At 45.3% G+C, this 24868-nt stretch overlaps 1 protein-coding gene across 8 annotated transcripts in view; it reads right to left on the reverse strand.

Moving 5' to 3' along the window:
- Positions 1-24868, reverse strand: part of SPAG17 (sperm associated antigen 17) — a 307771-nt gene that overhangs the window by 9937 nt on the left and 272966 nt on the right. For 3 of the 8 annotated variants that reach the window (XM_073310318.1, XM_073310281.1, XM_073310328.1), the window contains 9 exons: positions 24684-24797; positions 18585-18630; positions 14806-14908; positions 14292-14345; positions 10161-10263; positions 7163-7280; positions 5803-5892; positions 3326-3477; positions 2278-2447 (listed from right to left, as the gene is read on the reverse strand). In XM_073310318.1, the coding sequence (XP_073166419.1) occupies positions 2278-2447; positions 3326-3477; positions 5803-5892; positions 7163-7280; positions 10161-10263; positions 14292-14345; positions 14806-14908; positions 18585-18630; positions 24684-24797 (950 nt within the window). Of the gene's footprint in view, positions 1-2277; positions 2448-3325; positions 3478-5802; positions 5893-7162; positions 7338-10160; positions 10264-14291; positions 14346-14805; positions 14909-18584; positions 18631-24683; positions 24798-24868 lie in introns of those variants that run through there. The other 5 variants (XM_073310290.1, XM_073310310.1, XM_073310300.1 and 2 more) reach the window with 5 other exon arrangements.

The following is a 24868-nucleotide window of genomic DNA, read 5'->3' on the forward strand; positions in this document are numbered from 1 at the left end:
GGTGTGGCAAAGTTTCCTACAGTGGGGGGAAGGAACAAAGCAGCTCTGCCAAGGAACCTTTGGCAGAGGATTGCCGAGTGCCTGCAGGAAAGTTTCCTAGAGCTCATTATAGAGGATTCCCATGAAATCTGGTCTGCATTAATCAACTTTTCTGCAGGGCTCCCACTGTATAGGGGAATGGGAAGCAGACAGAGACAGTGCTGGTCTTGTTAATTTCTATCCCTTATCCCACTTCTAACAGATAACAAAATAAAGGACAGCCCTACCTCATGACACTGTGAAGTATCAAATCAAAATGAGTACTTACCAGAGCTCCCTTCTCCTGCCTCAGGCACCAAGAGCTGAAGTGCTGTGACCGGGTAGACCACTCCAGTCAAAAAGAGGTCCTGGCTCACCATGCTACTGGACGACCTTATTGCCTGTCCCACACCCTCCTCCAGCTCCACTTCCTTGCCCATCACTTCGTCCTCGGGGTTGACTCTGCTCTCCGCTGCCTCCAGCGCCCCAGAAGTATCCCAGGGGCTCTTGGGGATGGAGATGGGGTTGCCGCCCAGGGTGGCATCCAGCTACTTGTAGAAGTGGCAGGTCTTCGGTGCCAGAGTGACAGTTTGCCTCCCGGTATGACTTTCTCAGCTTCTTGATCTTAGCACAGTACTGATGCGTGTCCCTTTCGTGCCCCTTCTCCCAACAGGCCACGAGCAATCTTCCCGTAAGTATCACAGAATCTCAGGGTTGGAAGGGACCTCAGGAGGTCATCTAGTCCAACCCCCTGCTCAAAGCAGGACCAATCCCCAATTTTTGCCCCAGATCCCTAAACGGCCCCCTCAAGGATTGAACTCACAACCCTGGGTTTAGCAGGCCAATGCTCAAACCACTGAGCTGTTCCTCCCCTCAGAGTTCCCATGGCTGGAGCGGAGCTGGGATTGCACAGCCTCTTCTCCCCACAGACACAGCAGATCCAACAACTCCGGAGTACTTCAGGCGGGAACACATTTACTTCAAGGAGCTGGTATGGTCAGCTGGAAAGATGCTATGTGAACTGTCCACACTGAGCAAACAGGAAGTGGAATTTCAAAAATCCCCAGGCCTTTAAAGGAGAAGGGTTGCATGCCTGTGTACTTGGCTTCAGGGCAGTGGAGTTCAAACTTCTGAGCAGAGCGGTCACGATGGGCGTTGTGGAACACCTCCTGGAGGCCACTTAGGGTGTCATAAGCAATTGTGATGTCTACACTGACACGGTCACTCTAATTTTGTTGCAAAATCTGTGCATCTCGTCAAAGTGTTTTTATTATGTTGGCAAAGCAGCAGAATTAAATCGGCAGGAGGAGAATTGTAACGTGTACACCTCCACTGTTTTGCTGATGAAAGCTGACTTTTGTCAACAGAACTGTTAGTGTAGGCAAGGCCTTAAACTGTAATCTTTAGCTTTCAGCATTAACACATCATGGAGATGAATGGGGCAGTTCACACCTCTTAGAGCTATTGTTTTAGGCCCTTTGCAGACTCAGGAAGCCAACACAGCATCATTTATACTCAGGTTACATTTTGAACATTTTCTTTACAACCATAAGGACCAGAAAATGTAGTTTAAAAAAAAGTTTAGTTGTGGAATTCAAACCCACTGCAGGGAGTGGATAATGCAGCAAATTCTGTGGTTCTGTAATATGTGGGGCCCTGACTACACTATACACACCAACAAATAGAGCAGCTGCTGCAAGCCTCAAACGGGCATGTTGCGGGGTGGCTACTACCCAAGCGCCAAGCCAGTTTGCATGCGGGGCAGTCGCCATATGCTGTGGGTATGACTTTGCTTTTAAAATGTAAGATGAAAACTTTCCCCCTTTTTGGAGCAAAATACATCCACAGCCACTGAGCTGCCCCACTAACACTGAAAGCAGAGAGTGCTGCAGAGCACAGACCCAGCTAGGAAATATTCTCTCTCACCTGACTAAAGCCAGGTGCTAGTTGCTTTGAAGTGCTAAATCTTGTGTGCTAGGAATTTGCTGTCATTGCTCTACATACTCAGTGCTACTGCTCTCTCTCTCCTGCCTAGCATTAATTACATTTTAATTCTATTATTTCTATGATTGTGTTTTCTGAAGCCAGATGTTTTAGAATATCATTCCAATACGGAGGATTCCAAATACAAATGCCACCTGGAGTCTGATTAGTCTCATGACACTATCAGAGTTCACAGCTAAGAGGAAGTGCACATTTGGCCTGCAGATGGAGTTAGGTGACAGTTTTAAAACAGGTTTAAAGACAGTTTGATCTAACCTTATGAAGTCCACTCCAACATTTTTCAGAGTGACTGTCGTGGCGTAAGTATAACCCTCCTTCAGCACCCCAAATATCACTTTAGGTGGGATGAGATGGAATCCACATAGATGCTGAGTTGCTGTTGCAACAGAAGATGTGTTGACTTTTCCTCCAACAGGATCTTCTACCTTTGCAAACAAGATCAATACATTACCTGGGCAATAGGGGAGGGAATTAAAAACTAAACCACATAGAAGACTGTAGGTGGCAATAAAGAACTTATCCCGAGATAACAGGAAGGTGCTTATAAGGACAGAAACTATAGCTCGCCTCCTATAACAGTGCTGTCTGCCAAGTTTAATGATGCCAACTTCTGTTAATGGCTTATCTGCTACAGTCCAAATACTGACACAAGACAGGTTTCAGAGTAGCAGCCGTGTTAGTCTGTATTCGCAAAAAGAAAGGGAGGACTTGTGGCACCTTAGAGACTAATGAAGTGAGCTGAGGCTCACGAAAGCTTATGCTCAAATAAATTTGTTAGTCTCCAAGGTGCCACAAGTCCTCCTTTTTGACACAGGACAGTTTCTCATACTTTTAAGGGGGAGAGAAAGAAAGGAAAAGCAAATGGCTAAATACAAATGACTGGGCAGCTAAGATTGTTAAAGACTAAGGCCAACATTTTCAAATTTGGGGTCCTAAAGTAAAGTATGCCACCTATCTCCATATTTAGGAATCTAGATAAAAGTGGCCCTATTTTCAGAGGTATTGAGCCACTGAAGTCAGTGGGAATTGGAGGCACTCAGTACTCCTGAAAATCAGGGTACTTTTATTTAGGTGCCTAAATATGGACCTAGGTGCTTCACTTTACGCACCCAAGTTTGTGGCCTAATGACTCAGGGAGAAGTTGTTTCTGGGACAGTCAGCCCCAGATAAATTGCAAGTGCTATTGCTTCAGGAAAGAGAAATTCCAAAAAGTGACCAGCGCTGCTGCAGAGTGACTGAACAACGGTGCGCAAAAGAGACATGCAAAGGGAAATAAACATTAGCCAAGAACATTTTATTTTACCTTTTCATTGAGTACAGATTCTGGCTTGCACCCCTGGATTGATAATGGTAATTTCACCTTCTCTTTTCTTGGCTGCCCCGCAGCATCCACCAGCAAGCTCTGGGTGCGAGACTGGAAGGGTATCCCAGATGTGCACACAGCCATTTCCACTTCTATTCAGAAGCCAAGATTTCAAAGAGTGACATTGAATTTTGCACAAAGGGAGCCCAATTCTGCAGTTCTTGTGCAAAAAAGAACTCTTACTAACTTCAATAGGAATATGGTCTGCATAATGTCTGTAGGATCAGGGTTGGTATTTTTATTTATCAGAGCAATGTAAGAGTGGAAAGGCCTTTTTAAAATCTACCAGGAAGCAAATATTCTGGGGCCACTGGAGAGAAAAGGGATTTCTGTCTCTTAGTCCTACTGACTTTTCTTTTTAGAAATATCGAGGAGAAAAAAATAGATACCACTCATGCTAGCACAGCAACTTGTGTTTGCATTTTGACTCTTGCACGTTTTAAGAGTAAGTTACTATGGTTAAGAATATCCTGTGCAAAGCCTCTGTTCCTTGCTTTACATGTCATGTGGCCCTTAAGGGGCTGAATATAAACTAGAGAGCCCATGGAGGTGGAACTCTGGGGAAATCTGCATAAGCAACTGGGGAGGCTTGGGAGGTTCAGCACTGGCTTCAGGGCTTAGAGCAGTTGGACTTGAACTTGGATCTCCCATATCAGAAGCATTGGTCTACAGAGTCATTCTCACACTCTCTCTCTGGCCCAATGACTATTTATTTATACACAGCACTATAGATATATCCAGTGGTGAGCTGGAGCCGGTTCGCACCAGTTTGCTGGAACCGGTTTTTAAATTCAGAAGCCCTTTTAGAACCCCCTCGCGGGACAACCAGCCAAAAGTGGCACCTTAGGCGCCAACTCTGTGGGTGCTCCGGGGCTGGAGCACCCATGGGAAAATTTGGTAGGTGCAGAGCACCCACCGGCAGCTCCCCACCCCGCGCCTGGCCCCAGCTTACCTCCCCTCCGTCTCCGCCTTCCCCCCTTCCCCTAAATGCGCCGCCCCGCTCTGCTTCTCTGCCCCCCCCCCAGTTTCCCGCAAATCAGCTGTTTGCGCTGGAAGCCTGGGACAGCTGAGAAGGAAGCGGCGGCTTCGCGCACAGGCCCAAGGAGGCAGAGTGGAGGTGAGCTGGGGGCAGGGGGGCGTAAGGAGGGCCGCCCGCGCCACAGCAGGTAACCCAGGGGGTGCACAGGGGAACCGCTCCCCGCCCCAGCTCACCTCTGCCTCCGCCTCCCTGGGCCTGAGAGCGAAGCTGCCGCCTGCTTCTCAGCCCTCCCAGGCTTCCCGCGTGAACAGCTGATTCGCGGGAAGCCGGGGGGGTTGCGAAGAAGCAGAGCGGGGTGGCACATTCAGGGGAGGAGGCGGAGGGGAGGTGAGCTGGGGCTGGGCATGGGGCAGGGAGCTGCCGGTGTGGGCAAATTCTCACCAAATTCTCCCCATGGGTGCTCCAGCCCCAGAGCACCCAGGGAGTCGGTGCCTTAGGCGCCACTTTTGATGTGATCAGTGGGGGCAGCGGCCGCTCCCCCTGCTCCCCCCTTAGCTACGCTCCTCCGCCCCTAGGAGCCAGAGGGACCTGCTGGATGCTTCCTGGGAGCCGCCCCAGGTAAACACCGCTGGGTCTCCCTACCTCGCCACCTAGCAGGTCCCTCTGGCTCTTAGGGGCAGGGTGGGGTGGGCACCCACTATGGTGGCCCACGAGACCCTCCTGCCCGGTTCCAGGAGCAGTCAGGGGACAGGGGAGGGGGGTGGATGGGGCAGGGGTCCCGGGGGCGGGGGCAGGGCAGGAGTCCCGGGGGGGCGGGCCATGACCCCCTCATGGGGTGAGGAGGGAACTGGTTGTTAAGATTTTGGCAGCTCATCACTGGATATATCAGCAAAACTTTTAAGTTGTAGACAAGGTTTCAGAGGCACAGAACAAAACTTACAGCCCAGGGATAAGGGATCAAGGTGGATTTAGCTCCCCTTTGAACCCTGCTGATTCTGGTCTGTGGTGGAAGTCAGTGTGGCCCCCAGAACAACTTAGGCAGTTCTCCAGCACTGTCTAAGTTATTGCAGCAGAGGGCTATGCACTGAGGTCTCACCCCTTCTGGCTTCAATACACCATTCCTGCTCTTGCCCCTGCCCCCAGCAAGTCCCCTATACCAGGTCTTGGGTTGTGGGCCTTGTCGGGCAGTATAAGTTGCCTTGGGCACAGAATGTGCCGGGGGAAGTCTTCTGTGACCAAATCTACGGCCCTAATGGCTCTTTTATGTTGCTGCAGCCATTTTCAAGGGCCATAGCAGAGGAGAGAATCCCTCTCATTATTTTCCCTGAAGTGTTAACGTATTTCTAGCACAGCAGACTTCCATTCGGCTCCCATTCCCCTCTCCACCACTCTTCAACCTGTACCTGCACCTAGATGCCAAATCAGAATGCTCCTTTACCTGCTCTGCTGGAAACTTCAGTCTGTGCTGAAGGACTGTGTGTCTGAGGTTTCAGTGAGTGTCGGGAATCACTGGTTGGGGCAAACGGACCTGTAGGTTTTACAGAAAAACAGATGGGTATATTGACAAAATGCTGGTTATATCAATACACTACATTTCTATACAGAGGGTATTAAGCATCTCAGTTAGGGAGGTCATATACTCTCTGAAGTACTGCCAGGCCTAGTAATGAGTGCTGTGTGTTGCCATGTGAATATAGCCACCAGCAACTTGCTCCATGGGGCAGCAGGGAGTGGAAATGCTGCACAGGGCACATGGTGAGTCATGGCCAGGAGTGCCTTGTAATGCTTTGCAGCCGAATGGCTGATTCAGAAGTGAGCTGAGAAGCTCTACCAAGCAATCCAGTCTAGTTCTCCAGATAGCTGCAATACAGGAGGCTTGAGGGAGTGCCAAATGGGGAAAGATGAGAATGATCAGGGCTCTGATAGGGACCCATGGAAGATTGTTTTGATTATATGTTCTTTGCTGTGTCATGAACAGTACAGTATAATGCCTTTCATCCTGATGTGCCAGTTCAATGCTTGCCAGGGCTGCTCTCTAAACAAAGGATCAAACTACTCCTGTCAGCGCTGTAAACCTCTCGAATCCAAGCTCTTTAAGATGGTTTGTTCACTGCCCACCCCTCCTTTGTTCTCTCCAAGTTGTCTCCACCCAACATCACTCAAATTCTTATGCTACCTACTCCTTCTTCCACCCCTGGTCTCCAAACTGCCACTCCACCTTACCCTTTCCTCCCACTTCACTTCAAGATCCTCCCTGTCTTCTAGCTCCTTCTCAACACTCATCCACCCTTTCCCCAGCCTTCGCTCCCTCATTGCCTTCTTATCCATTCCTGCTCACTCTTGCCCCCAGTTAAGTTTGCCCGGTTGCTGTTCCACTTCCTCCCAGCCTCTAATGCCATCTGACAACCCCTAGCTTTTCACTTTTGCACCCAGACCCCACTGATTTTGCAGTTCATTTAAGTCTGCAAAGACCCCTAAATGTATCTCACAAAGCAGTCTTATAATGTTCCCAAGCAGTTCAAGTGTCAAGCAGATCTGGGAGATGTGGTGTTGAATGATAAGGTTTAGAACTGAAAATCCTTTCAAGTATTATTTGTAGCATCCACACTGGTATCAATTATTCCATACTCATTGTTCAACTCATTCAGCTAGTTGGTATCAGAAACTAATGGAGACATTTTTCAGTCCTTTGCAGAAACTGTAACTGCCCCAAGGCACCCTCGTGAATTTAAGTGCAATAGTAGTATGAGGCAACTCAACAAGCCAATGGAGAATTTTGCTCCACATTGAAACATTACCTGCACTGAGCTCAGAAGTACTCCTAAAAATTTCTGTGATTGTCTCCAACGGTGGCTTCTCTCTCTCTTTCTTTAGAAATGGAGGAAGTTCTTTAGAAAGTGAATCCAGATCAGGGAACTTTTAAATAAAAATGACAAGAAGTGCTCATGTCTCCTAACCATATATATATAGCCACTATGAAAGAGGGCATAAAGAAAACAAATAAGTAGAACTAAACCAGTAACAATTAAACTGACAGTATAAAATAAATATAGCTGTGATTCTAGAATATACTTCCTTCTATACACATTATAAAAAAGCACTTCAGCCTATTTATCAAGCAAGATTATAAAGGTATGGTCTGCACTTGACACATGTACATAACATCCATTAATGCTAACTGCGTTCAGTCACTCAAAAGTGCCTTCTACAAGATAACTAAGATGATTAAAAAACAATCTAAGGGCTTGGCTACACTTGCGAGTTACAGCGCAATAAAGGAGCCCTGGGCACCCTAGCTCACTCCCCGTCCACACTGGCAAGGCACGTAGAGTGCTCTGTCTCCGCAGCTACAGCGCTGCTGGTACTCCACCTCGGCGAGTGGAATAACATTTGCTGCTCCACTGCTGGAGCGCCGCGGCGCCAGTGTGGATGCCCTGGTCTGTTATTGCACTGTGACTGGCCTCCAGAAGTGTCCCACAATGTCTGTTCTAGCCACTCTGGTCATCACTTTGAACATTACTGCCCTGCCCTCAGGTGACCAACTGTCAGACCCGCCCTTTAAATTCTCTGGGAATTTTAAAAATCCCCTTCCTGTTTGCTCAGCCAGGCGTGGAGTGCTCTCAGCGAATCTTTCCAGGTGACCATGCCTCCACGCGCCAAGCGAGCCCCAGTATGGAGCAATGGCGAGGTGCTGGACCTCATCAGTGTTTGCGGGGAGGAAGCTGTCCAGTCCCAGCTGCGCTCCAGCCGTAGGAATTATGATACCTTCGGGCAGATATCAAGGGCCATGCTGGAAAGGGGCCATGACCGGGACACACTGCAGTGCAGGGTTAAAGTGAAGGAGCTGCAGAATGTCTACCGCAAAGCCTGAGAGGCAAACAGCCACTCCGGTGCTGCCCCCACGACCTGCCATTTCTACTAAGAGCTGGACGCGATACTTTGGGGCGACCCCACCTCCATTCCGAGGACCACCAAGGACACCTCAGAGCTCAGTTCAACAAGGCAGGAGGAGAAGGAGGAGAAAAGCGGGAGTGCGGGTGCTGAGGTGGAGGAAGACACCCCGGAATCCCTAGATGCATGCAGCCAGGAGCTGTTCTCAAGCCAGGAGGAAGGTAGCTAGTCGTGGCGGCCGGTGCTTGGGGAAGGACAAACACCAGAGGAGGTTCCCGGTAAGCGGCTTTTATTTTGGGAAGGAAGTTATTCGGTGCGGGCTCTTGGGGCGAGGAGGGTTAGGACTGCATGCATGCCTAGATGCGGAATAGGGCGTTGATGTGCTCTGTCACATTGCGGTAATCGGCCTCAGTGACCTCTTCAAAGGTCTCATCCAGAACTTGGTCAATGCACTTGCGTAGGTTTTTTGGGAGAGCCACTGTTGTCCTCGTCCCAGTAAGGCTAACCTGTCCACGCCACTGTGCAGTGAGGGGACCATTGCTGCACACAGGCAAGCTGCATATGGGCCAAGGCGGAAGCCGCATTGCAGTAGAAGACCCTCCCTTGCTTCCCAGGTCACCCTCAGCAGCGAGATATCTTCCAGGACGAACTCCTGTGGAAAATGTGGGGACAGTGTTCAGTATAGAGGCCCCCTTCCGCTGTTGGCTCTCCCGAAAGCACAGAAACCCAGAGGACAGTACAGCTGTGAAACAATCAGTCACACTTGACCTTGTGCTTACTCACCATTTTGGGGCTCCCATGGGTTAATTGCGCTCGCTTTAGGACAGGCTAATTATGTTATTGTGTATATTGTGCTTGCCCTTGAGTATGGGGGAAATCATTGCTCTGTCTGGTGTGAACAATGTTGCCTCTGTTAAGTGTTGCATTTTGCCTTTACAGATGCAACCTTGAGATTTCAGCCGTCCGTGTTATCAATGGCCGAGAGGCTGCAAAGAATCAGGAAGAGGCCACGTAGAAGCAAAGAGGACATGCTTCCTGAACAGGCCAGTGTTCCGAAAGATGTGTGCATCAAGCACCTTTCCGGGCCAGCCTGTGTTAATGTCAATGAAATGCCCACGGTGATCCACAAGCGCGTGAAGAACCATAGAAAAATAGCCCTTCCGATTAACGTACTTGGAGGCTAGGTGGGCTGGTGCCAGAACTGGAATATACGTCCCATCTATCGCCCCTCCGCAATTAGGGAAACACATTTGTGCAAAGCCAGCCACAATGTCATGCACGTTACCCAGAGTCATGGTTCTTCTGAGCAGGATGCGATTAATGAATGGCACAAGCAAACTCGTGTTGATATCATCGTCGGTGTCCTCACTGTCACTTTGGATCTTAAGGAATAACTTGACTGCCAAACGTGACGCGCTGGTGAGACTCGTCAGCATATTCCTCAGCAGTTCGGGCTCCATTCCCGCAGACCGAAAGGGAAGACAGAGCGTGCAGTACAAAAAATGTTGAAAGATGGCACCAAATGTGGACGGAAGCAAAGGGAATGCTGAGATGCGAACCGATGCAGCACAGGATGTTGGGACAGAATCCAGAATGCCCCGCCCTCCCACCCCCTTCCTACAAGCCACAGCGCCAGAATGGGAAGAGGTGCTCTGTGGGATAGCTGCCCGCAATTCACTGCTCCCAATGCCGCTGCAAGTGCTGCAAATATGGCCCCGCCAGTGCACTTGCAGCAGTCAGTGTGGAGAGACTGCAGGGCTTTCCCTACTGTGCTCTACGAAGGCGGGTTTAACTCACAGCGCTCTACATCTGCAAGTGTAGCCAGGCCCTTAGATGCTTTGTAGGACTGAAACAGAGATTCTTTGCACTAATACCACCTCATTCATCTTCTCTGAGCTCCATTACCTCTTTCAGGAGAAATTCCTTGCCGAGTTCAGATTCAAAATAGGGTGGAATTATTCTGTTTCTTATTCCTATTAGGCACTTCCTTCCTTCATCAAGTTCCTGCCTACATAGTAAGGAAAAGAAAGAAGAAGATATTACAAGTGTTGCCCCTGACATTTTTTTTGCTAACCAAATCTATTAATGTCATTCTCATAATCCACTGACTTTTTCTTGAAGTTACCAAATTTCCAAGAAGCAGAGGGACCAGCTACTGAGCCCCATTCTACACATCTGGGATCTAGATAGCAATTTGAAGTTTGTATGAATGGAGGCTGATCTGTTGCCTTCATGTAAACCCACCATCTCCTAGTTACACATACTCTAATTATTAACAGCCCAATCCTGTTCCCAGAAATCAGCAGACAATAATATGAATTTACTGTAAATATATTTATGCAAACCACAGGAATCCTCTAGACTGGAGACTGATGAGTTAACCACATCCAGAAAGCACCAGAAGCATCTCAGACTTTCAGCTCTCCCTAGATGAATCCTGGAGCTGCATCACAGCCCCAGTTGAGATACTTCCAAAGCTTTAAACTGTAGAAAACTACACACATACAAGGGTGGAACAAGTTCCAGCTTAGATGATCTCTCTACTTTGAGAAAGCATATGGGCAGTAAATGCAAATTGTGTATTCACATATACCAAGGGAATTCTCAAGTCTGGAGACTGACTGATAAGAGAAAGCAAGTAATCTAAACAGAAAAAGAGATGAGGAAGAACAGAATGAAAGGAGGAGATGGACCAAGGAAGAATGAGAGACTAAAAGACCTGACATCCAAAAACAGCGTCTTCATCAGAGGCTGATCTACTTGAAGTATCTGATCAAAATATGAAGAGATTGCCAGGTGGCTGCTCTGCAGATCTCTTCAAAACATGCTCTAATTCTTCCTGCCCTAGATTTAGAGGCAGTTCTTGGTGAATATGCACCGAGACTTGAAGGTGTCTTTCCACCTTTCAAATCAACAGATCTGACTCATCTGAAGATGATAAGGTGGGTTAGGTAGTATCCTTTATAGGACCTCATCCAATGCACTAAATGCCCCAATAACAACTGAACTCAGACAATCACTACACTCTCAAATGAATTCACACAGGAAAATGACCAAAGACAAAAAAACCTTATTGCCTGTGGGTGAACACTTTTCACAAAGTGATCACTCTGTATCTGACCTCTCAGTTCTCATCCTCAAAGAAACCTGCCCAACACCTCCAAAAGACAAGCCCAGGATTTGTAACTTTACTAGATACTAAATCATGGATTGAATAGAGACATTGGATTTATGGCTTATTACAACATTCTATAACCCACCCAACCCCCTCCCTTGTCTCTCTGCCCCCAAGCTTTTACCTTTCTCTGCTGTGACTGGAGAGGTGTTAACAGGCCACTTCATCTTGAATGGTCCCTTGAAATATACGTTAACTACACATGCTAAACAATCTGTTCCACTTTGTATTTAGCTGTGACACTCAGCGTATGTCTACACTGCAATTAGACACCTGTGTCTGGCCCATGCCAGTTGACTTGGGTGAAGAGACTTGGGCTAAGGGGCTGTTTAATTGTGCTGTAGATGTTCAGGCTCAGGCGGCAGCCCAAGCTCTGGGATCCTCCCCCCTAACAGGGTCCTAGAGCTCAGGTTTCAGTCTGAGCCTGATTGTTTATACCACAATTAAACAGCCCCTTAGCTCGAGTCAGCTGGCATGGGCCAGCCACGAGTTTTTAACTGCAGTGTAGACATACCCTCAGAGTACATTTCTCAGACCTGAAGAAGGGCTTTCTATAGGCCTGAAAGCGTGTTTCTTTCACCAACAGGAATTGGTCCAATAAAAGCTATTACCTCACCCACCTTGTCTCTCTAATATTCTGGGACCAACAACACGGGTAAAACAACACTTATACAATCATCTAAAGATGGTCATTTTAGATGCTTTGAGACCTTGCTCTTGCCAGAATAGAAGATGAAGAAGACATCTGCCTGCCTGAAGGGCTTTGTCCTATACAAGAAGAAACTGATGGCTCTGCAGACATCCAGATAGAGCCATCTGAACTCATGAAGATGAGGTTTAGCAGAATGCTGTCTTAATCATTAAGTCAACACATTTTGGGCCTGATTTCCACTCCTTGAAACCAGCTGTAATTTCACTGAATTCAAGGGAGTTACTCCTCCTGATTGCAAATGAGTAGAAAATCAGGCATGAAACCCTGGCTAATTTGAAGTCAATGAGTTTTGTCATTGACTTTAATGGAGTCAGAATTTCATCCCAGGTTTTTAGTGACAGGTGACATAATATATCCATTTTAAGTAGAGTTGATTTTAAGTAGATTTAGATTTTTATTGGTAAATATTGGTAAACATTAATTTCACTGTACACACACAAATTGACAAAAATATTTCCATCAATAATAACTGAAATTTGAAGATAGGCAAAGTAAGAAAAATGTTGCTTGTGAATGTATTAGAGTTTATTTAAAGTTATTTACTTTGTATATTTTGATATGTGACGCTGACAATTTATGTTTTATGGGTTTATAAAGTTTTAACTTTTTGAAACTTAACATCTACTGTATTAGATACTTATTGTCTGATCCCCTATTGTCTGCTGCCCCCATAATATCCTGAAACTGTGCAAATTTTGCTTGATAAATAAATAAAAATTGTTTATATCCATAATTTTGCATAACTGAGAAAATTTAAATAAATAAAAATTGAAATTATAAAAAATAAAAATAAAATTCTACCAAGCCTAATTTTAAGTTACTTTTTACATAGTATGTAATGTGAGATAAAGTGTTGCCATCAGGTGGCACTAAGGCAATCCAACTTCAATCTGGAATTAAAGCATTTTATGATTTCAAACAAGTCAGTTACAAAGTCGAGAGCATTAGCTTAGCTCTGATGCCATGCAGGAGACCCTGGCTCAATTGCTATTTTCAGTCTTTCACAAAAACAAATTAGGAAAAGCACGAGTTTCTCATCACAAGATTATTTAATCTACACTGTATATTCTTCTGTACATCAAGACAAACACTGAACAGTTTAAATAGTAATCCTCAATGTCATTTATGTTCATTGTGGGTGCATGCATGTTTCTGCGAGAGAACCTTCACTTTTGTGTTTCCCATTCATACTTGAAGTTTTCATACTTGACATTAATTTAATGTAGATTTTTTCAATTATTTGGATTTGGACAGTTTTATACAATGCCATAAAATACAGCACTCTGTCATATTCATAAAAATCCTACTTATGGGATAATTTCTGGAATTTTTTTTTAGAAATTTAAGTGGAAGTGAAATAAGGGGGTTAGAATTAAAGCTGAGTTTCGGCCTTAATTATAGTTCTCACTGCTGCTTAGCCTATAATGCTTTCCCCTTCCATAGCACCTTTAATCTGAAGATCTGAATGTGCTTATCAACATTAAAGATTCCTTACAATCCCTGTGTGAGGGAGATAAATATTTTACAAATAGAAAAATGGAGGATAGGGAGATTTATGGTCAAAATGTTCAAATTTGGCACCAAAGGGACCAGATTTTCATGGGGACTGAGCAGGTGCTCATCACCTCTGAAAATCAGGCCACCTCCGTTAAGTGACTATCATGGGGATTTAAGAACCAGAATTTGAAAACGCTGACCCAAATTACTTTCCTAGCTGGTGTTTGGAGCTAGGGTGACCAGATGTCCCGATTTTATAGGGACAGTCCTGATATTTGGGGCTTTGTCTTATATAGGTGCCTACTACCCCCCACCCTCTGTCCCGATTTTTAATACTTGCTGTCTGGTCAGCCTAGTTGGAGCCAGGAATAGAACCTAGGTTTTCTGACTCCTAGCCCCTGTTCTAAATTGTCTGTAATATTCATTGCCTCTATTCCTATGCTTTGATCTGTCATTTGCAAAAGTATCAGAGGTACAGTCAAACTATTCATTCAGCATTTCTATTAGAGCTAATGCTCCAACAGCATTGTTTTGCTGCTGTTATCACATTAAGGGCCCGATCCAAAGCCCAATGAGAGCAGTAGGAGTCTTTCCATTGACTTCAGTGGGTCTTGGATCAGGCCCTAACTTTCTCTCCTAATAACACCATTACCTGGACTGCTCTAATTTTGTCTGCCAGTGAGATACCTGCGTTAATCTGTCCTTGCTGCATGAGGGGGAAAGGAGAAAAAAAATGAAAATGAGATAAATAGCACAATATTTTATAAGCATGAATGGTTCACAAAATAACTAATGAAAGAACGTATTTCTCTTATTAAAGCATGTGTCTGATGACTTCTGACCTGGACTGATTACGAGTATAGTTTGCAACACTAATTGGTCAACCATGTTAATAATTACATTTTGCTCTTTTATAGCACTGTGCATCTAAAAAACTCAAAAATCTTCATAGCACCCTTGTGACATAGGTAAGCGTTACTAGCCCCATTTTACAGAAGGAGAAACTGAGACAGAGACAAAGTGTTCATAGGGAGAGTCAGACAGTACTTGAACTCTTCCTTTTCATTCCCATGTGCTAACCACTAAAGCATACTGTCTCTCATTTCTGCTTCTCACCATCCTTTGTATGATTTTTGTTAACAGCAGGTCTTACTGGATTGTCCTACCTGAAACTCTGCCAGTAGTCTTCAGGTTGCTTTGATACTGTCTTCCTTCGTGGACTTTGGAGCTGAGAATCCACCGCCTGCTCATATAACTCTACTATTTGAGCTGTAAGATAAGGAGAGAGAAGAGTTTTTAAACAGCCATTGACTGGTTTGTTTTCAAAAAGGATTCTCAGAAGCCAGCAAACTGAGCAGGAAGCCAGTTAATCCAGCTAGGACTGAAATGCAGAGGAAAGGGGAAATGTTTAGGGCCCAGATTCACAAAGGTGCTTAACCCGCACTGATCTAGGCCTTAGGTGTCTGACTCAAAGGCTGGAGAGAAGCACCTTTCTCTGCCTGAGATTGTCAGCTGTGAACCATCTCCTGGCATTAGGTGCCTAAATCAGGTCAGCTTTCTCCTGGGGGGAAGAGACAGAGGTTAGAGCACCACTCCTACCTGGGATGTAGGAGACTTAAGTTCAAGTCCACGCTTCAAATCAGGCATGTTGGGAATTCAAATATGGGTCTCTCCCATCTATTAGACATAATGGAACATGCATAATACCCTGCCCCCCAAAATTCCTTACCTGTTTGCCTCCAGTTGCCCTTTGTGAAGGTTAGGTGTGCTCTGAATACACTTACTGCAGGCAATATAGGCATTCCCCAGCCTCATTTGAGAATCCCTCCAGTGTTTAGGTGTGAGTGAGGGCTTTGAGCAGCTAGTTATCTGTGGGGTGGTGCCAGGACTTAGATGGGTTTATGCATACCCACTGGCGGAAATTTAGGCATCTATGGGGATTTAGGCAGGAGCTGAGTGGTGACTTTATGAATATCAGTGGCACTTAAATATTGGATTTAGGTACCTAAAGAGGCTGTTATACACCCACATTCCTTTGAAATTTACAATGAAATCATTCCTAAAACACTTAGGGCTAGATTCACAAAATTTACTTTTTGTAGTTTTTTCCCTATGTTTTGAAGTTTAACTTTCACTTTTCTGTCTTGTCAATTTTTTTTTTTAACTCCAGTTCTTTTTTACATTATTTTTAACCTGTGTTGGTGATACATCTTTACAAACTTAGTTCCATTTTTGCCTGGAAATCATGCAGTATGGAAACCATTACTTGCAGCAATCCCAGGTTAAGCTTCAAAAATATGAAAGATCATGAAAAGTATTGTCCAATTACGAAGACTAACCTCTGCAGTCTTGGAATGGCTGAATAATTAACATTCTAAAAGCTGGCATCATCACAGGGATAGCAAATACTCAGAGATATTACTTTAAAAATAAATAAATACATGCTTTTTTATTTAATTTTTATGTATTTTTAAATGTTAACAAATGCTCAAAGGAACATATTAATTCATATACAGAAACTCATATGTTATAAATACTAAATTGTGCCATCATCTCCCAACATACCAGGTCTTAGGCTTCCCAGGTGTCTGGTATTTGACCGGAAAGTGCAGTTGAAAAGGGGACCTGACAGTGACCGGTCAGATCTATCAAAATCTGGTTACTGTGGGTGGGGGAGGTGGGGAGGCGCCAGGTCCTCACCCACGCCAGCCCCTACTCAGCCATTGCCAGCTCCCAACCCCAGCTCTGCAGGCAAGTTCCTGCTGACCCGGGGGGGTGGGGAGGAGGGGAACGGGAGAGGAGAAAAGGAGCAAGTAATGTGTGTGTGTGTGTGTGTGTGTAGCGATGGGGGTGGAGCCTTTGGGGGAGCAGTAGGGAAGAGGCGGGGCCTCAGGACGGAAGTGGTGGGGTGAGGGAGGTTCTGGCACCCTTGCTGGAGTGTCCGGTTTTTAAATATTACAAAGTTAGCAACCCTACCAGGTCTGTGTACCCTGGCTTCCACAGTCTCTATAAACAATGACATTGTCTCTCCAATGGGAGGGATCCTCAAAAAATCAAATTGTACCTCTGCCTCCATAAACACTGAATTTGCAACATTAGCTTCTCTCTGCATTGGGTCTTATTAAACATCATTTGCTAAGGTTTTCACTGGTAAGTCCCTAAAGTTACGATTCTAAATCACTCAAAAGTGGCCTGATTTTCAAAGGTACTAGATACCTACGCCCAGATCCACAAAAGGGTGGGGCTTGGCACATACCCTTCTCTCGGAGTTCAGAGCCTAAAACCAGCCTGTGGGGAGGTATCTCTGCTTGTGAAGCAGTATCTCTGCTTATGAAGATAAGAGAAGATTGGTATTTGACTGCCTAAGTCACAGTTGCAGAGTGTGATCTCATAGGTATGCTCAAGGGCTGCCTAACTCCAAACAACTGTGGGGGAAGGAGTGCCACCTCCTTTATAACATGTTGAAAAGGCTACTCACCCAGGATGTGGGAGACCCTGAGTTGAGGTCCTCCCTCTCCTGATGAGGAGAAAGGATTTGAACAGGGCTCTGACACCTCTCTGATGAGTGCTCTCATGACTAGGCTATGGAATAGTCCGATATGGGTCTTCCTCAATCTCTCCTATTGAAGTTGTTCCACTTTCATTAAATAATTGCATAATTAAATATAAATTGGACCATATTGGTGGTTAGGGCACTTATCTGAGAGGGGGAGGGATAACTCAGTGGTTTGAACATTGGCCTGCTAAGCCCAGGGTTGTAAATTTAATCCTTGAGGGGGCCATTTAGGATCTGGGGCAAAAATTGGGGATTGGTCCTGCTTTGAGCAGGGGGTTGGACTAGATGACCTCCTGAGGTCCCTTCCAACCCTGATATTCTATGATTCTATGACCTGTTTAAATCTCCTCTCCTCAGCAGGTGGAGGGGGGACTTGAACTTAAGGTCTTCTCAAATCCCAGGTGAATCCGCTAACTATTAGGTTAAAAGTTATAAGGGAGCTCCTCCTCCTCCTCCAGGCATTTTGTGGAATTAGGCAGCCTCTGAGCATGTCTACCAGATTGGGCCCCTGCATGCAATTTAGGTGGCTGAATGCCTATCTTCTCATGGTTGGTGAATTGCTCTTGGGCTCAGGTGGGAGTTAGGCACCCAGACACCTAGAGTGAGGCAGCAGTGTGCATGCCCAAAGGCAGAAATGTAGGCACCTACAGCCGAGTGGGAGTTTTGTGGATCACAGTGGTGCATAAAAACGAGATTAGGAACCTAAGTATTTTTGTGGACCCCACCCCTAATAATTCACACTAAAGTTAATGAAGTTGCAGCTTTGAAAATCAGCCTTTTTTTTAGGTGCATAAATATGGAAGTACAAGCCTAACTTCGGCACCTATCTTTAAAAATTGTGGCTGGAATGTTCCTACTCTTGTAATACTAATTAACTACATAGGGTTGTGTCAATGGTTGGCAAATGTGTCAAGACTCCATAAATGTAGGACAAAAAAGGTTATAAATGTGGGTGCCTAAATTTAGCCAACTAAATAGGTTCACCAGATTTTTAGAGGTATTGAATTACTGAAGTTAATGGGAGTTGTTAAGGCTCATCACCTGTGAAAATCAGGCCACTTAATTAGATGTCTGTGTATGGGCTTAAATGCCTAAGTTTAGACATCCTGGCTTGACCATTTTGATTTAAGTTCCATTTTTTCATAGACCTGTGACAATTATCACTCAAACTAATTAGTGACAGTAGACAGGAATGCCGCTTTTGTTGCCAAAATGGTTGTCAATTATAGATCTCCCCAGGTTTCACAAAATGGCTATCAATTACAGAAGTAAAAAGGGGATCAAAAACCAGAAGAGACAGACTAATGTGCAAAGCCCTTAAAAAGATCACTTCACCTATGTTTAAAAACCATTGGAGTGTTTAAAATACAGAGTTTTAATTGTTCCTACCTCTAGTGTTGAGATCTTCAGATGATTTCTCCAAGTTAGGGAAAGACTGCAATGAAGACAGAATAATTATGGATATGTAACAAACAAGACCTTGCACAACGGTACCTACCCTTTGAGAGAGTTTTTATACCCAAACAAGCGTTATGTCAATCTGAGGCTACAAATGGGGTCCCCTCAGCGTGCCTGGAAATGTGAGCCAGGAAACAAAATATCTCTAAAGTACAGAACAATGGGTGCCAAGGAATGGGGGATATGCAGTAGACACAGCCACATGAAAATGAGTACGGGACTTCTCAGGCCCTTGGCAATGTAAGCAAGAGAGTAGCAGATGAAATGTATACAAACCTGAGAGTCACTAATGGAGAGTGAATTTAATCTGATTCTCATATGTGATGAGTTAATTCCTCAGAATACTTTGCTTCAGAATATGTTAATGAGCCTGCAGTGTACAGAGAATTAAAAGTGATAGGACTGCATTTGCCTTATGGTTTGTTTCCGCTAGGTAAGGGTGGCTTTGCAGAGACAGAGGTGCATATATGTGTTGGTTGCACTTTGACCTTGCAATGGCACAGCATATCCATACTGAAAACTAGTCTGTGGCACTCCCTTCATTTCAGTGTACTGTGGGACCTCCCGAGGAATCTCCCTCACATTTTCCAGCACAGTTCTCTAGAGCAGATTATGTAAAATATTAGAAAATTATAGTAGGTCTCTAATCACATTCTGTCATTTATGCATTAAATTACAACACAAGTCCCACCCCCAACCAACCCATTACTCCAAACTGGTATGTTAGGCTTGGGTCAGATAAGGATTTTTTTGCCTGGGACTTTCCACTTATGTTGGTTTCTACTGAAAGTCCCAATTGTTTACTTCAATGCTATTTCTAATAAGAGGGTCAATTCTGCTTGAGTATCCGTGCACGTGCGTATTGCAGTGCGCTGCCTTTATGCTCCTTTCAGTGGCCAAAGTGCTTCTCTCCCTCTCCTTGACGATCTGTAGTCCTGGTGTCCTGGGATGTAGTATGATGATCATTACCACATCTGGATGGAGGTATGTCACTTCTTTGTTACAATGAATATTTTTAAGTTGTATTCTTTCATGTGATACAAACCAACACTTTTGCTGATGTTCTATTTAGTGAAGTCCCATTGGCTGCTGCAAAAATGGGAAGCCTTGAGCCCTATTTTTGATCTGAACTAACAGTTCCTTTCCATCTCTTGTGTCTTTCCCCATGGGCATCATTTTAGAAAAATTGGGGAGGAGTGGCACAGTTGTGTCAGCACACAGAACATTATATGTGATTATATTATATCTTGCAATGTCTTGGGGGGAAGGGGCAAAGCAAGGTTGGGGGAGACAACTAGCTCCTTTGCCCCACAGTAAAGAACATCCCTGCCTTTCCCCTAGGATTCAGAGATAAACATGCTCTGAGCAGAATCTGGAGGAGCAGGTCGCTCTGGAATAGTTCCTCTGCCTCAGCCAATTCCCTGTGTTCCCCACTGGTACAACTGCACCAGTTGTACTCACAGTGCCTGCATATAATGTAAGCTCCTCCAGGGCAATGGGGGAAGACAAGTGACTGGAACACCACAATATGCTCTGTTTGAGAGTTGAGATGTATTTGGCAGTGTGAGGAGTTTTACCTAGTTGTAATTATGTTCTACGGCAGTTTGGGGATATGTCTGCATCAACTTAGGAATATCATTTTGGTTTTGTGATTGCCTGTTGTAATTTCTACCTCTTTTTTTTTAATGCAATCTTTTGTATGGCTATTTCTGTAGCAGGAACCTGGCACCTAAAGCAGAGACTATGTTTCGGAAGCTGTGTCGGAGCAATGAAATGGCTATGAACATTGAAAGGCTTTATCCCAGTGGTAGCAGACCCACTGACTTTGAAAGAACACTCTTCATAGAAACCTGTGTGTCTAGGAGAAGAGGGCTGGAATCCTCCAGTCTCAACACATAGCTGGGAGAACTGTAGTTTCTCTGCTCGGCCACCTCACCCAGCGGTGGCAGTGACTGCTTTGAAAGGTAGCTGCTTTTTCTAAGCTAAGGAAACAATTCCATTGCCAGAAACAGAAGACCCTGAAGGAGAGAGTGGAGGGGACTTTGCCTCCCCTCAAGGACTCAGACGAAACCCAGTATTCACAAGGTGGTGAGGAAACAGAGGGATTGTGTTCAGGAGTTTGTTGTTTTCCACAGAGCTCTGACTCTCTTGTGCTTTTTAAAAACAAAGTGTGTGTATAAGAAATTCCTTCGCTAAGCCTGCATTTCCTTGCTTTACTGCCACACTGTCCCTGAAAAGGTTAACTACAAACCAGAGCTCCCACAGCTAGGTAGTCTCTGGAGGAAATGTATCTAACCAATGGGGGTGAGGTCGGAGGGCTTGGGAAGGCTGAGGCACTGGTTCCAGGGTCCAAGCTGCAGGTCCCATTGTTTAAGACCGGTGTCAGGCATAGAAGTCTGCACCTGATAGTGCACCTGAGTTACCCAGACCTTAGGATAGTGACTAGTCACTACCCAGGCTCATGGAGCTAAGCAGCATATGGGAGTCATTCGTTGGATCCCATTACAACAGACAGTGTCAGCTCAGAGGGCAGAATTGGATCTCCTCTAGGTTACAGGCTATTCTGGGGTGCGGCACTCTCAATCTCTCCTGTTGAAATTGTTCCACTTTATAAATATAAATAATGAAATATTAATTGGAGCAGGGACTTGAGTCTTCTTCCTCCCAGGAGCAGGCCCCAACCACTGAGCTAGAGAATCATTCTCACACTCTTTCTCAGGCCTACTGACTATTTAAGTATTTCATATGAAGTTGTCACGACTGAAACATGGTCAGTCTGATCTAGTGGCCAGAGCACAAGTCAGGCCTGGTCCAATATACTCAGAAGACACCTATAGAGATTGAATTTAAGAACAGATGGAAGTCAGGAATTCATAATGTAGAAAAAGAAAAGAATTCTAGTGATACTTATGAAGATCTAGCACTGCATGTGTTAGCAGAAGCTGGAGTCAGAGATGGCATCTGGATCATACCCTTGATTGAAGGAGTTCCTACAAGAATGGAGCTTAATACTAGAGCTGCCATCTCACTGATTTCTGCATCTTCCTATCACCAGATTTTGTCACCAGTTCCTCTGGAAGAAACTCCAAGGTTTTGACGACTTATAATGGAGAAAAGTTAGTCCGAAAAGGGATATTCTTAGTCAAAGTTCAACTAAATGAACAATCACTTGCTTTACCCTTGTATGTGACTGAAGGAAAGTATCCACCAACATTTGGCAGATCTTGGCTTGAGAAGCTTAAGGTGAATTGGACCAAAAGCACCCTGAAATCTTCAAGAAATACTTGATACGGCAAAGTTTTTGAAAAAGAGTTTGGACAGATGAGCAACGTGTCAGTGAAATCTGAGAGCCAGCAAAAATAGTGCAAAATATCCAGAGTTGTGCCTTGTGAAAGCTGATTTGGACCATTTAGCGAACATCAGAGTCTTGTCCTTAGTTTCACATAGTGAGTGGGCTACACTCATCGTACTAGTGATCAGGAACGAAGGCGTTGTCTGAATTTGTGGAGATTTCAAAGTGACTCTGAATCCAGTTTTATATGCAGACTAGTATCCACTGCCTCATACTGAAGATGTTTGCTACATTTAGTGGTGGACAGTGTTTCAGTAAATTGGATTGGCTCAATTCATACCTACAAATGGAGACTGATCCGGCATCTCGCAAATATCTCACAATCAACATACAAAAACACTTATTTTGTTACAGCTGATTGCCTTTCAGTATCACATTGGCACCTGCCCTGTTCCAGAAAGCCATAAATGAAATTGTGAAGGGACTGAATGGAATTCATTGTTATTTGGACGACATCCTTATTACAGGAAAGGATCAAGAGGATCATCTTCAAAATTTGGATGCTGTCTTGCAACATTTGGAAGACCATGGGCTGAGAGTTCATTAAGACAAATTTGAGTTTTTCAAACCTTTAGCTGAATATCTTGGATGTGTAATTGATGCCACAGGCTTCAGAAACTCACTAGAGAAAGAGAAGGTGGTTCTTGAATCACCAGAGAACAAGTCACAGCTATGTTCATTTTTAGGACTGCTTAACTACTACAGTAAATTTCTGCCTAATCCAGCCACAGCATTGGCACTTTTACATGAACTGTTACAAGCAAAGAAAAAATGGAAATGGACTAAAGAGTGTGATTGTGCATTTAAGGAAGCAAAGAAACGACATGTGGACCAGCTGCAGCCTTGACAAGTACCAGAGTCTAGGGATGATCCAGCAGGACTTTTTGTTTCTGTAATTGAACCTCCTTCCATTACAACTCCTAATTTTGGTGACTTGTTGGGAGAAAATTTGATACCAGATCCAGGGAGCCAGTTGATTCCTTGCCACCAACTGTTCCTGTTGTTCAGAACACAGCTGCACTGTCATTCCCCACATTATTTCAAGATAGTGTGAAAACCAGATGTGCACATGAATTGATAAATTGTTTAGTTAGTGAGTTGCTATTCCAGGACAGAATAATCCCTTGCAATTTAAGAGTCTGCAGTAATCTACCCACAACTTTTAGTTAGATTATATAATGTTTCATGTTAGCCATGTACATCATGGGCAGCGAGTATAATAGGCCAGAGGCGCTAAGCCTCCAGTGACACAGCTGCCACCACCCTGCCACCAGAGGCCTGGGCTGTGGTGGCCCCGCCTGCGCTCTGCCTCTTCCTGTCCCTGCTCTGCCCCTTCCCTGAGGCCCCACTGCCTGCCACTGCCTGGTGAGTCCCTCCTTGCCCTCTCCTCCACTCCACTCACTGCTTCCCTCCTCACACACCTCCCCCATGAGATCCCCCCCACCTGTCACATCCCTCCTCTCCTCCACCCACCTCCTTGAGAGACTCCCCTCCACTTACCACTCTCCAAGTCCCTCATCACCCGCCCACCCCCACAGGAGAAAGGGGTGGAGGAGAGGAGGTACGTGGAAAGTGTGAGTGGCAGAGGCTTCAGGGGAGAAGGGGGTGGAGGAGAGGAAAGCTGCGGTGGGTGCGGGAGGGTCTCATGAGGGGTGAGGAGGGATGTGGCAGGCATGGGAGGGTCTCACGGGGGAGGCGGACTGAGGAGGGACAGGTGGCGGCAGGGGAAGTCTCATGGGGGCAGGAGGGTAGAGGAAAGGAGGGGACGTGGCGAGTGGTGGTGGGCGAGTGGGGGATGGGGAGGGCCTGGGGCAGAGCGGGGGCGGACAGTGGGAAGGGCTGCAGGTGGAAGAGGGGGGACAGGGAGCTAGTCTGCAGCCTGCTGCCCACAGTCTGCCCCTGCTCCGCCCCAGGCCCACTTCTCATGATGCACATGATACTGAATGTGCTTGGAAAGTTTTTTAAAGTAGGATGGAGGAATGGGACATGCTGTTTCTTTAAATGTTTGGATACTCTCCCTTCCACAGTGCAAAGCCTCACTTTCATGTTAGTTTTAGTTTTGCAGCTAGAACGATAAAGTGAGCACAGCAGACATCTGTGTTTCTGTCAGCTCCCTGTGTCTATCTCCTTCTCTGTTGGGTCCAGAAATATAACAGGCACCATCACCACAAGCAGCAGCCATTGCTGCTGTTTTGTGAATCTAGCCTTGAATTTTTGTGGTCTGGCCAAAAGTATTTGGTGAATTCATGTCAAATTCACAGATAGTTTCAGCTCAACCGACTCTACATTTTTCATCTGAAAATTTTTGCTCAGTTCTGCTCAGGAATCCTTTGCTCAAAGGACACCAGATGTGGACAACTAACACTACCCAGGCAACCCCATGAGGTACAGAAAATTTCAAGACAATCTGAGTAAGTACATGGATTTTAAGAAGAGTCAACTTTTAAACAGAAAGCACTGCTCAACCTGAACTATAGTAGAGCTGGTGTTCTGCTATATTACATCCTAAGATTTTGTTTGTTATTTTGTGAATGGATATGATGTATTTTAGAGGCGCGGCAAGCACCTGGCATGGTTACTGACAGAAGTGACAGTGCCATATTGCTCCTGGTGTAAATAGACCCTGAGTTTCAATAATTGATATTGAAAAGAAACAATTCAAAATGAAGTTCTCTCACCATAACCAGTTTGAGGAGGTCAGCAGCATTACCCTTCTCTTCCTCTGTTCTTGGCTCTTTAATGATCATCTCTTGCATCTCATCTTCCTGCTTCAGGATGTAGTCTATGTATTCCTAGTGGAGCAGTGAATAAAGGATATGGGAGATGCAACTGTTTGTTTTACAGAAGTAAACATAATGGACAT

Source organism: Lepidochelys kempii, chromosome 1 (genome assembly GCF_965140265.1).
Source record: "Lepidochelys kempii isolate rLepKem1 chromosome 1, rLepKem1.hap2, whole genome shotgun sequence".
In the NCBI taxonomy this organism is placed as follows: domain Eukaryota; kingdom Metazoa; phylum Chordata; order Testudines; family Cheloniidae; genus Lepidochelys; species Lepidochelys kempii.